Here is a 13,181-nt window from a genome sequence, read left to right on the forward strand (position 1 = left end):
TAATTTCCTACATTTTTCATGACTTATAATTGATTTATAATTCACTAAGTTGGATTTCATTAGACTTGTTCGGTGGGATATGAGCTTAATAAATAATGCAATTATTCATGCACTGTTATGCTTATAACTTATTTACAATACACTTCGTTGGACCTCATTAGACTCGTTCGATAAGATATGAGCTCAATAGACAATGCAATTGTTCGTGCACCAATAGTGTGATGACTAGGGTGATGTGATGTTGTCTCATAGGTATTCCAAAATGTGTCAACTTAGCTGTCAGAACCAGTAAAATCCAAACATGTGTCGTTAGTGGAATTCACGTGTCAAGAGGAAGGCTCGACACTCAGGTGAAGAACGTCAGGTGTCAAGCAAAGGAGACCCGGGAAATCAGTTAGTGGAAAGCAGGTGTCGACTGAAGAGGGGACGTTCGTTGTGACGTGTGCAGCAAAACTTGGATTTTCAGAAAATCTGCTGCACTCTCTGCAGGCACCCTCTTTTCACGTTTCTGAAGAACCTCATTTTCTCCTCCTTCTCTCTACCTCCTCTTCATCTTCTCCCTGAGTAAACACTCACTTTCTCTTCTCCGATCTCCATTCAGACACCGTAGGAGCACTTCCGGCGTCCCAAGCTTTAGTTTGATCCGATTGGTTTCAAATTCTGAACGGGTAAGTTTTCCTTGTCTTTAACCGTTCATTCTTCAAAACATGCAAACCAAGTTCTGGTTGCATGGGTCCTTAGTTTCATTTTGAACGAGTTTGGACTGTTGTTTTATTTTGGTTCGAAGAGTTGTTGAGCGTTGAGGGTAGAAAGAATCGTAGTTCGGCGAACTGAGTCTCAGTCTGTAGGACGTACGTTCACGCTCAGAGATTAGGGAAGCTTATCTAATTTAATTGTATGTTGTTGTACGTTCATTGATAATGAATGCTTGTTGATGAATGGTTGAATGTATGTATCAAGTATGAATACTGATATGGTGGTTGATGTGGAATATGATTTCTTGGTATGATATGGATTGTATGAAGTAATCAAATTGATTATGATTAGAGTTTTATAAAGTTATGAAACTATGTATTGAGAAATGAATTGAATATAAATAAAATCTGAATATGTATTCCCCATGATAGTGTACGTTCGTAACTGAACGGTCTTTGACCGTTCGGTTCTTTTGGTAAATATAGTTAAAATGATATTCTTTCATTTGGAGAGATTCCTAGTTGAGGACGAGCGTCCTCGTGTGGTAATACTATGCTTGAATGTTCGGCCAAGCACAGTTGTATCTGGGTATCCTGTAATAAACTAAATTTCTATATGTAACGGTATATTTTGTTGTTCGTAAACACTGCTTCGATAGTATCTTATTATATTTATTAAGCCTTTTATTATAAGTTCATCAGTGCTCGGTCTTACACCAAGCGTTGGTACTGAGTAGTGCTTGGTCTTACACCAAGCGCTCGTTCTCGTTTCTTATATAATTTATTTTGATGCAAAGTAGCGTTCGTCTAAATAAAATCTTCTCCTTCACTGTGCTCGGTCATTGACTGGCATTCGGAATTCTTGATGTAAATTTAAATAAGCTAAAGATGAAATTTTTGTACGTTCGGTATCGAGTATCCGTAAGAATTTTTGAACAAAGATGAAATTTAACTTATTGGTAATGAAAGATGAATTTGAGAAAAATGATAATGAAAGATGAAATTGAGAATGATTATGAATGAAATAGGAAGAGAATGTGATATGAATGAAATGATGTGGATTTGAACGAGCGTTCCAGGGAGGAACGACTCATGGATGAATATTGGAATTGGTAAAGTATGACTGTGGGCATGCTAATGCTGGCAGTTCATCCTGATGTTCCGTGAGTACTCGTCCTCACGTAGAGGAGGGTAGGTCATGTGTGGGAACGGCAGGAGGTCCTAGTCCTTAGGGGTACTTTGGACGGAACGGACTAACCTCGGGTGGCAGCTGATGAGAGTATTCCAGTTACTACATCACCCGGGTGCACGAACGCCTGTAGCTACGCAGATTTCATACAGTCCGGACAGTCAGTCTAGTGATAGGCTTGTGTAATAAGTACGTTGTAATTTTATTTGGTGTTGAATTATTTGAAATGTATGTTTATGCATGAATTAAATTACATAAGCTTACCCTGCGTTTCCTGTCGTGTCTGGTTTTGTACGTCCGTCCTTGTCATTGCAATGATCATCCGTGTGGATGTGAGCAGAAGGAGTCGAGCTGCTGGATAAGGCGCTGGAAGAAGAAAATTTGGAAGAAATCGAAGTCAAGACCGGAGAGTAGGACGTTCGGGCAATAGTCTAGTTATAATAAGGTGGACGTCCGCTCACCTTTCCTTTTGTTTAAGTATGAACGATCGGTATTGTTATTTTGTAAACCGGTCGCATAGTTTGGGTAGTGAGGTACGACTTTAATTTGTAACTCTTTCTGTAAGGCCGTTCGGCCATGAGCGTACGCTCGTCTCTAGTGTAAGACTAATCTGAATTATTATTAATGTAATTATTCTATCATATAGTTTATTGCTGTATTTTTGGGATGTTACATTAGCCATTATACATAAATATGACAAGACCTACAACTTAATTTGTATTATAACCTTTTAGAATTTAGAATAAGATGAGAATATTTTCCAAAATAAAATGAGGTTATCTCTACTAAGATTCCTCTTGCATCTCGTGATCTTGTTAAGAATTTTATAATTTTTTGTGACCATCATCCTTAAACTTATTTTGGTTGATAATACCTTCCTTTATTCATATTTTCCTATTTTAGTTGATTTCAATTCCTAATTTATTGTATCAATTCTATTTGAAATTGTATTATTAAAGAAATATAAATTAAAATGAATAATAACGATTTTTTATAAACTATCTTCTATACAAAATCAACTTATATAGTAGAAAATATGAATTAAAATGGATAATAATGTAAATTTTATTATAAACTATTTCCCATACAAAATCAACTTGTATCAGAGCACTTTGAGAAATGAAAGCAACAAAAGAAGTCATAAACAAAATGCATTAGAGTGAATAGTGGTTCGAGTATATGAGAGATTTCTTTTGAGTGTATTAGCTTTAGTCGTAGTAAAAGAGAGTTTTTGATGTAAACAATGTTGTTTCAGTTTTTACGTAATTTTTAACAAATTGATGTTTACATATACGAGGATTTTTATTGTTTTTACGATTTAGTAGTATAGTTTATTTACGTGGAATAGAGTTGGCCATACGCTATGTAGAGAAATTCGGGTATTACCTAAGATAAAAAATTAATTTTAGTATTACTTCTTGTGAAGTATAAATTTGCAGGAATCATTTCAAAAATCTTTTAACTATTATTTATTTATTTTCATTTTAATTACTTACTTTATTTATTTCAAAATTTTCTGTTTTTTAACTAGAAAAAAATAAACATTAATATTACATATTTTATACGTTAATTACAGTTTGAGAGCTACCGAATTTATTTAATTATTTATAAAATAAATAAATTAATTTTAAGAACACAAAACCAAATAATCAGTTGTCTAAATATTATTTTTTTAACAAAATATCCATCAAAATACATTTTTCTCTTAAATTTATTTTAAAAACATATTTTTTTCTCCAACAATTTTTTTAAAAATATATATTACGTTTTCAAACCTTTATTTTTCTAAAATAATATATTTTTTAAAGGGTTAATTATTTCTTAAAATAATTAGTTTTCTGAATGATTAGTTTTTAAAACAATGAATTACTTCTAAAAAATAATTAATTTTCTAAAAATTTCCTTTTAAAATGTTTTTAAGTATTTTTTTAAAAGTTTACAAATTTCACTCTCTTTATTTAAATATAATAGTTTAGAAGGGTTTTGTGACAACCTTTTAGGGTCAACTTCTAGATTTTACATACTTAAATACTATATTGTTTTGATTTATACAGTGATATAAACAATGATCATGCAGATTTGTTTATTATTGTTAGTCTATTATAGATTTATTCATTACATCAAATTCAAATTATTTTATTTTAAAATATTTTAACCTTTTATTATTTCTAATATGATTGCAATGATTACAATTAGTTCACACAAGCAACTGTTTTCAAGATGTATTCATCATGATCTACTAATTCAGTGAACATGATGGTGAGTAAAAAACCAACTTTCTGAAAGTTATCATTTTCTAAAAATATTTACTTTTCATTTCCATTTATATGCTTTTCATTTTTTATTTATTTAGAAGGCATTTGATATATTTTACGAAAATGATACTCATTCTACATTGATATTTTTGGATTTTATTTATTTATTTTTCTCAATCTTTCTAGTTTGAAACAGAGTTTGTAACGAAGGTGAGTTTGTGGCGGTGTACAAACTTCAGAGCTGAACTTACACTTTCTTTCTGCAACACATACAACACAATTCAATTTCTTCTTTCACTTTGATCATCGTTTTCTCTCTATTTTTTCCGAATTCTCTCGTAATAGGAAGAGACCATGAAATCCGGCAGAGACAAAGAGAAAGAGAACGATCGCTGCATCAGTTCGCATATGCAGACCCTCCATCGCCGTCTTATCCACGCCCTAAACCTTGGCACCAGGTCTTAACTCGCACCCCACTTGCCTCTAATTTTTTATTCCGTCATTTTTTTCATTAAATTTTCTATCTTTTTGGTTTTTGACGAAGTGGGCCCAAAGTGATTGAATTGTATTTTTCATGTTGGGGGTTGTTGTTCTGGTTGTGATTTTATTCTTTGTGAATACAGACATTTTGATGAGAAGACAAATAGGTGGAGATGGCAGTGCGCCAACATTGAAGTGCAGAAAAATGTACTACGATCAATTGGTGCCTTTCTTGATTCCTTATCGGGCGATGCACGTGCAGCACGTCATGCTGTTGTTAAGGTGTATAGTTTGCTTCCTTTTGTTTTTGGGATTTTAAGTCTTGTAAGTAGCACCTATGAACCTGAATTAGGAGTTTCTGTGCTTGTTCATCAGACTTTCTAAATGAAATGTGCATATCTGTGAAGATTGTGGAATTTGTAGATCGTTTTATGAATTTACTTGAGCCAATTTCACTCAGCATACTTACGAAGTTAGGATTATATGTACGTCGGTGAATTAATTACAATGAATTATTACTAGCATAAACAAATATATTAATCGAAGAAAGGATTTCACCGGGGCAGTTTGGTCTGAGAAAAACAGAATTCTGTTTCATATTTATTTTAACTTTTCCGATCTTTATACAAGGAAAGGCGAAAACAACAAAAAATAATTTAAAAAGTTGTTTTTACGTATCCTGCACTTTGAAAACAGTAGACACAGTGAAAAGAGATAATGTTTTCACAAGCCAAACTGATACCTTTTGGAAATAGTTACTAATGTAAACTCCTACTTGTAAATTTGAGTAGAATGATTTGACATAAATAAATTGGTCTGGTATTTTCATTCAATAACAATTAAATGTGCTTTCCTGCATTGCTTTACTTCTTCAGGAATCTGTTCCTGATATTTTAGGAGCATTATTATGGATTCTTCAATGCAAAAATGAGGCTTTATTAAGCATGGCATCAAATGTTGCAGTGAAGTTGGTTAGTGTTCTGCCTAATCCATTATTGCAATCACATATGTTGGATCTTGTTTATTGTCTATCATCCTTGCTATCTTCACATCAAGTAGAAGTTGCTATACCCTGTGCTACCACTTTGAATTTTGTAATCTCAAATTTGAGTGCTACAAATGAGAAGGAAGTTATGGAAGCACTGAAAGAAACAGAGGCTTCCCTTTGGATTGTTGGAAATATAAAGGATTTTGCTGAAGGTGTAAAGAAAATTGAGTATTTCGAAGAGATGACTTTACTTTTGAGCACTATACTATGGCGCTGGCCACCGTCTAGGTTCTCTGTTTGTAATGATGTAATACTTATGAAAGGTCTAGCAAACATCCATACAAAGACAGATAGTTCTATTAAACTCGCACTTCTAAAGTTGTACACGTCAATAGGTATTAAAATACCACTCTATTGTCCATTACAACCAAAACACTTTTCCTTGTTATCATCTATTCTCTGGACCAACTAATTTCTATTTTTGTTACCAGCTTTGTGTGATTCTGCAGCAAGAAGACTTATAGAGGATGAAGAAATATTTCCACAAATGTTTGTGCAGGCAATGGGAAAATCAAACCCTCATGCTATTCGGATAGAGGGGTTTAGGCTTGCTCAGTGCCTATTGGTAACATTTTATTGTTCTACAAGATGACCACTGTAATATAAAGTATTGCTCCTAACAAAGATTGGTTTTTATCTGTCCAGAGATCCCAAGATAATTGTTTAAAAGTGGTTGGTTTGTGTGGTGATGCTCTTGTTGAGGCCATCATTTGTGGAATGACAGAACCTAGGGTGACTTCTAAAAAGTTTGGAAACAACCACGGGTCTTTGTCAGTGGAAGCATGCCAGTTGGCTCTAATTACTCGCTGGGCAGGTGATCATCATACCAACTTTTGGAAACAAGGAATTGATAGAGTCCTTCTTAGTCTTCTGATTGAAAATATTGAAGACCAATTGTTTGAACCCGTCTTGGCTTTGGAAAAACAAATATATATGGCAAAAGAGGGATTAAAAGCCAATTATCATCTTGGTCTTAGGAGTTATCTGTGGGACATTCTTGGGTGGCTTACAATTCATTGGGGAGAAAATTTAAACCCTTATACTCGTGGTAGTGAGCTCTGCATCAAGTTACTAATTACATGTGCATGGTAAATTGTATTCCTTCCATTATCATTTCTTGATGGATTTAACATGTTTATAAACATTAATATAATAACATATCCTATGTCTCAGCTTCTTGTTATTTCTGTTGATTATATTTCTGAAAATTTTCAGCTGACCTTTTATTTCACCGGTTGATGTGCTCCAAATTCACTAATTCTAATTTTCACTTTCTCTATAGCTTGAGTTTTGTGGATACACTTGAAAAATGGTGCAGAATTTGTCAAAAGGATATTGATGATCATTTTCAAAGTGAACCTGTATCAAGGGCCGTTCTAATGATGATTCATTCTCCATGTAATTCCATCTCCTCACACACTAAATTCTTATTATCAGATGTACTGAAGGTGAAAGGCATGTCATGCTTGAAAAGCTTATTACATACTCTAGATTATACATCATCCCTAGAAAGCTATGGTTCATTTGATAAACTTCAACTGGTTATTAATTTAATTGGGTTTACTTGTCTTTCAAGTTTACCACAATACCAAAGATGTATCATTGAGAGCAAAGGGATAAAGGTGATTGTTCTTCTTCTGAAACGATGCTTAAATAATGACATTCATATCGAAAGGCAAAGCTTTACTCCTCATTTGCATACACATGAAAGGTCTTGGTGCTGTTTTGATAAAGAAGATTGGGAAGGCTCCAACATTCTCTTATTTTATAGTTTGTTGGCCTTAACAGAAATTCTTCATCAGTGTGACCTTTTACAAGAGAATCCTCAGCAATTTTCTGGAGAGGTGACAAACATTACACCACAGTTCGTTAGCAAACTTCAAGAGATCTGTAAAAGCAACTCTTTCAGTCCTGGTGTGAGATGGTATGTTTCTTATATTCTAACTTATTTTGGATATTATGGCTTCCCAACTGAATTAGCCAAAAGGATTGGAGAATCTCTCAATAAGGAAGAATACTCAGATGTGAAGCTTGTCTTAGCAAATGGGGAATCTCTGAGTGTTCATGTTGCTATTCTTGCTGTTCGATGTCCATCACTAGTGCCTCCTCAATTGTTACCTTGTAGGAAGAGTTCTAAAGAGATAGCAGATGAGTTTGTCAGAGAGACCGTGAGAGAAGTTCGATTATCTTCTCATGTTGGTTATGAAACATTGGTGTTGTTGTTGGAATATGTATACTTGGGATGCTTACGTGCCAGTGAAGAAGCAGCAAAGAAGCTAAAAGTTCTTGCTAAGCGCTGCAATCTACAGCCTTTGTTCCAAATGCTTCACAGACAGCATCCGAAATGGGGCTTACCTTTCCCCAGCTTTAATCTTACGTCAGCTTTTGGTTTAGCTGGAAGTTGTTTTTCGTATGGTTTGCTTCTTGATAAACTTCTTATAAATATCTTGAAATTGCACATGATTGTTGTAATCTTGCATTCTCACAAAATTCTGTGCTTTAATTCACATATACTTATATAGCAGCCTTTCAATTTAATAGTTTGTTAGGTTCATTCAATGCTTTTTAAAGTGAGTTACTTTTCCAAAAACTGTTGAAGTTGGATACAGTTGCGAAATGCAATTGTATTATCAAATATAGTGAGGCAATTAAATTTACTAATTGGAGATTTCTTATTGATTAATATTTGTGGACTTTGTGATTTTAGGGTAATTGAAATGTTTATACTTTCTATACAATGAGGAATAGTAACAGTGAGATTGCCAACATTTGTTTTCAAAGTTTGGGAGAGGAATTCTGATTTTTCAATCTATTTTCAGGGATATCGTATTGGGAGCTAAATCAAATGAGCTTGCTGGGTGGACATGCGATATTTGTTCTGACACAGTACCCCATATGCATGTTCACAAAGTTATATTGCAGTCTGGTTGTGATTATCTACAAGGTTTGTTCCGGTCAGGAATGCAAGAAAGGTAATTATTGATCAAGATATTGATAATTGATCTTACAGTTTTTCTGATTTATGTTATGAATGATGAAAAACTTTACTATTTATTCAAACTTTAGCTCATGAAAATTGAACATGTACATGGTATAAACTCAAAAAGCAGACATGCATGGTTGTCTATTACTTTCTTTGTTGACCAACATCTATGTAACCTGTTCTAGGTTAAACTCTGATCAAGGCTGATATAACACTTCACCATAATGTAGGTGAAGTATAGAGCGGAATAGAAGTGTGCTGAGGTGGCAATTTCTGTTCAGGGAGTGTAGGATGGGAATATAGGAGAGTGTGGGATGGTGGGACTCAGTTACACTTTTGGGTGATTGTGTTGGGAGAGAAGACTCTTCTTCTCTCAGGAGCTTACACTTTGGTCTTGCTGTAAGGAGCTTAGGCTCTGTTTTTCATTAAATAATATTCCCTTTTCATTATATTTTGTAAGAAGTTCTATTAATTGGTCCAACCTACTGGATTCAATTTCCCATTGCCCCCAAAAGTGACAAAGTTGAGTTTTTGGAGGCTTAGGTAAACTCTAGAGAATTCACTGAAAACATCAATTAAGGATTTTAGAAAGTCTTTACTCACTAAAATGGGAAAGTTGTGGTGAGAAGTTTCACCCCTTACACCAGTGGCCTAAGAGGCAATTTCATTTAATTTTGGGAGATGACGAGAGGTCACATATACATCAAAAATTTTGGCTATTGAGGGGAATGATCATGAAGGAGAGAAAGATTTTGAGTGTAGAACTTTGAATTAATGTGGGTTGTTTCATGGTATCCTTGATGATGTAACAATTATGTGGATCGAAGGAATATTGAAGGGAATCATAGTAATGATGATGGTGGATGGGGGGCATTGCATAACTTCATTTCTCCATAAATAACGATTTTTCTGAAGATCCTTGTTGTTTCAACTCATGCAATGGGAATTTGGTTGGGTGATAGTCACAGGGTTACTACTAAAGGTATTTGTTTCAATCTTAGCATTCAATTGCAAGGAATTGACATCACTATAAAGGCTTAGTGCTAGATTTGGATGTGACCATAGTCCACTTTGAAATTGGGGGAAAATGACTTTGAAATTTGAGCACCATGAAAGTTTGAAGAATTAAAATAGACTGATATGTTTCTCTTCACAAGCATATTCTAACTTTACTTTGGAAACTCACTAATGGTGTTCTTGATCCCTTGGTTGGAAGTAACGTGGAATCATGTCTGTTGTCATGATGGTTTGCCTTGTTATGTTCTTCTATGTTAACTTCATTTCAATTCTCAAGTTAGTCTAGGATATACTTGCAAATCAGGTATGAGAATTTTTCATTTCTAATGGGACACTTTGCAAGCCTCTTTGCTTTAATTTTTGTTTCCTTCTACACTTGGATTCTGCCTCTTATGGGTCTCTCTTAAATGTTATTTATTCATTGTTGCAGTCATTCACAAGTAATAAAAGTTGATATTAGCTGGCAAGCATTGATTAAACTAGTGCAGTGGTTTTATTCTGATGAGCTGCCTGGTCCTCCATCTGGATGCTTGTGGGATAATATGGATGATCAAGAAAAGCTATTTAATCTACAACCATATGTGGAGCTTTATTGGCTTGCTGAGTTCTGGATTTTAGAAAATATTCAGGAAGCTTGCTTTAATGTTATTATGTCTTGTCTTGATTCTTCCTGGCGGTTGTCCATTAGAATAATCAAAATGGCTTATAATCTCTCTTTGTGGAAGTTAGTTGATATTGCTGCAAATCTCATGGCTCCTTCATATCGTCAATTACGAGATTCTGGTGAACTAGAAGAATTTGATGATGCACTAGTGCACTTGATTTATTCTGCTTCTATCCAACTTAACTAAGAAAGCAAAAATTGTTTTTGGTGAATCAATACTCCTCAAGATGGTTCATAGTGCAAGAGATTCTGAAGGCATATACTAACTTTTTTAGGAGCTACAAACTTTGTCAAGTATGGTATGCTGATCTTTCTGTCACATTACTTTTAATTTTCAAGGTTTTAAAATTACTTCTAGAATTTTGATATGAATCCTTTAACTTTTTGTTTTCTGCATTTTATTAAAATCTGAAAGGAAAATTCTGCTTAATTAGGGACATTAAAAATTTTCTATACCATGTGCTATTCTTTCTTCCTTTTCCTTGAAAATATTTATTTTTCCTTTTGCTCTTGTTAATTGGTTTTTCTGAGCTGACAGGTCTATACCCTCTTTATTAAAACGATTGAAAGAAAAGCAATTCAAGTGCTCCCATTTTATGTAACTTCTTGATTACTTTATTCAAAGATTTTCTAACTTCTGTAATTCATCAACCTCATTATAATCTAAGGCATTTTCCTAATCTCAATTTTCTTATTTGATAACATTTTTGGATAATAAAAACTGATAGAAAGGAAGAAGATACATCTGGTCTGGGGTTTTCCTCGTCAAAAGAAAAAAAAAAGGAAAAAGAGAAAACAGTGACCTGAAGTAGCTCAAACAGGGCATAAAATTGATTAATCTCTTTACACATCACTGATGGGAAAGTCCTAGTAGCAATCATGAACAGAAGCATAATTATAGTATTATCACATTGCAAGTGAAAGGAACCAGTAAATTATCTGGGTGAGTAGATAAGAAAAAACAAAGTAGGGAGGTGGGAGGTTGAAGAGAGGGTGTGGGGATTCATTTGCATAGTCACTAAGTGCATCGGTTTTAGTACCTTAATTATTAGGGAAAATTTGCATTGTTTTCAAATGATGTTTTAGTAGGATTTTATTTATATGGTATTTTAAATTCTAAAATAAGCTATATTGGAAGAAATGTTTATGACCAGGTGATTTGTTAATACCTGTTGGTCTCTTCTATATATTGATTGCAGGCATCAGAAGAACCTGGGATGTGGCTTGCTCCATGATTCTAAGCGAGTAAAACAATTTGTTGTGGTGGAGGTTAGAGAAAACTTGTTACTCGTGAAAAAAATCTAATGTTTGGTCAGTTTAGAATGCTCGTATCACTTACATTTTGTTCACTTAAATGGATTTGGAGGAGAGTGATTGAATGAATTTGAGAGGAATTGAATGTAAAGTTTTTGTTATTTATTTGAATGGATTTGGAGATAAGTGAGAGTGGGTTTGGAAGTAAATTTTTTTAATCTGTCACATCAATCAAATCTTACGCTAATGCTTACAAACTTTACTTCCCAATCCACTCTCACTTACCTCCAAATCCACTTAAATAAATAACAAAAAATTTATCTTCAAATCCATTCGATCAATCTCCCCCAAATTCATTCAAGTGAACAAAGTTTTAGTAGTTCCTTAAAAATAATTCATAATAGTCAATTTGTATTTGTTCCCTCCTTTTTGCTCTTATTGAGGTGCTTTCTTGGATTTAAATTGCAGTTGAAGATGCCATGCCATGCATGCCCTTTGATACAGTCAATGATGACCGAAACAAATAGTTTCTTTTCCTAGGCAGTAAAAACAACAATTTTGGGACCTGTCTTTAGCTGCTGCTTCTGCCATTAAAGCTCTTGACACTTTCGAAGAGTTTTTGGGACAAAAAGGTACATTCTTGGCTTTTCCAGTTGGCTGCATTCTTGGCAGCAGCCATGTAACTAATATTCCTACTCAACATTTTCCTCTCAGCTTTTCTCTGAAATGTGATTTCTTGCATATGTGCCAAACTTTGAGCTTCTCTCATGGTTCTTGGCTTGAACAAACAGACTAAGCATCAACGGGGTATTCTTAAAATGAGCAAAGTTCACAGAAAATAGCATCAAATTCATCATCATTAAATTCTGCCAAGGTGCCACGTTGTAGTAGACACATCAAAACTTGAAAGTGATCTTCTTGGTGGCATGTATGATGGAGCCCCACTCTGACGTCCAAGATTGCTGGAGGCATTGTCTCCTTTGCGTATTAGTTGCTCAAGCTTCTATGATAGTGTATCCCAACACCATAGCTTCAGGGATTCTTTGTATTTCAGCGTTGTACCAGTAGTAGGTTATTTTCATTTTTCGTGGTTCCGAGTTAATCATTGTCGAATTTGTGTGTAGGGGTTCTTGAACTTCTGATATATCCTCTTATTTTATCGATTTGCAGTTGAAATATTTTTCATAATTTTCGAGATGCTATTTAACTTCCCCTTTTGTTGCTTTAGATTATATCAAGTATGTATTGGATTGGATTGCTTCTAGAGATTATTTTTCTAATTGATTATACATCATATTATCAATTGTCTTGTTTCCAAGTGAAAGAGGAACTGTGTCCCATGTATCACTACATTCAAGAGCCTATCTTTCATCAATCATGGTTTGTCGCATTGGACGAATCATCAGAGTGAGGTGACAAAGAAAGGAGTTTCTTCAGAAAAAAAGGTGACACTTGCATATATGTAATATATCTTTTAGCATAAGGTTAATGACATTGATACCCTTTTTAAAAACTAGAACATCCTAAAAAACACATTTGATAGCTCAAACCGAAAGTTTATCCAAACTTAAAATATATGATGTGCAAAACACACAG

The 13,181-nt window shown here is 34.1% G+C and overlaps 1 protein-coding gene across 4 annotated transcripts; it reads left to right on the forward strand.

Moving 5' to 3' along the window:
- The first annotated feature begins 4,355 nt into the window (after window positions 1-4,355).
- LOC124829988 (BTB/POZ domain-containing protein) lies at window positions 4,356-12,888 on the forward strand. 4 transcript variants are annotated; one of them, XM_047303575.2, is made up of 11 exons: window positions 4,356-4,597; window positions 4,763-4,901; window positions 5,495-6,002; window positions 6,099-6,232; window positions 6,313-6,755; window positions 6,950-7,591; window positions 7,793-8,077; window positions 8,487-8,639; window positions 10,098-10,630; window positions 11,531-11,600; window positions 12,054-12,888. In XM_047303575.2, the coding sequence occupies exons 1-9, from the start codon at window positions 4,494-4,496 to the stop codon at window positions 10,516-10,518; spliced, it is 2,829 nt and encodes a 942-aa protein (XP_047159531.2). In that variant the 5' UTR covers window positions 4,356-4,493; the 3' UTR covers window positions 10,519-10,630; window positions 11,531-11,600; window positions 12,054-12,888. The 4 variants fall into 4 exon arrangements, with proteins under 4 accessions (XP_047159531.2, XP_047159529.2, XP_047159530.2 ...); XM_047303573.2 differs by having other exon boundaries at window positions 6,950-8,077; XM_047303574.2 differs by having other exon boundaries at window positions 6,950-8,077; window positions 10,098-10,625.
- The last annotated feature ends 293 nt before the right edge of the window (window positions 12,889-13,181 follow it).

Source organism: Vigna umbellata, chromosome 3, assembly GCF_029865625.1.
Source record: "Vigna umbellata cultivar VRB3 chromosome 3, Vumbellata_1.0, whole genome shotgun sequence".
NCBI classification, from domain to species: Eukaryota; Viridiplantae; Streptophyta; class Magnoliopsida; order Fabales; family Fabaceae; genus Vigna; species Vigna umbellata.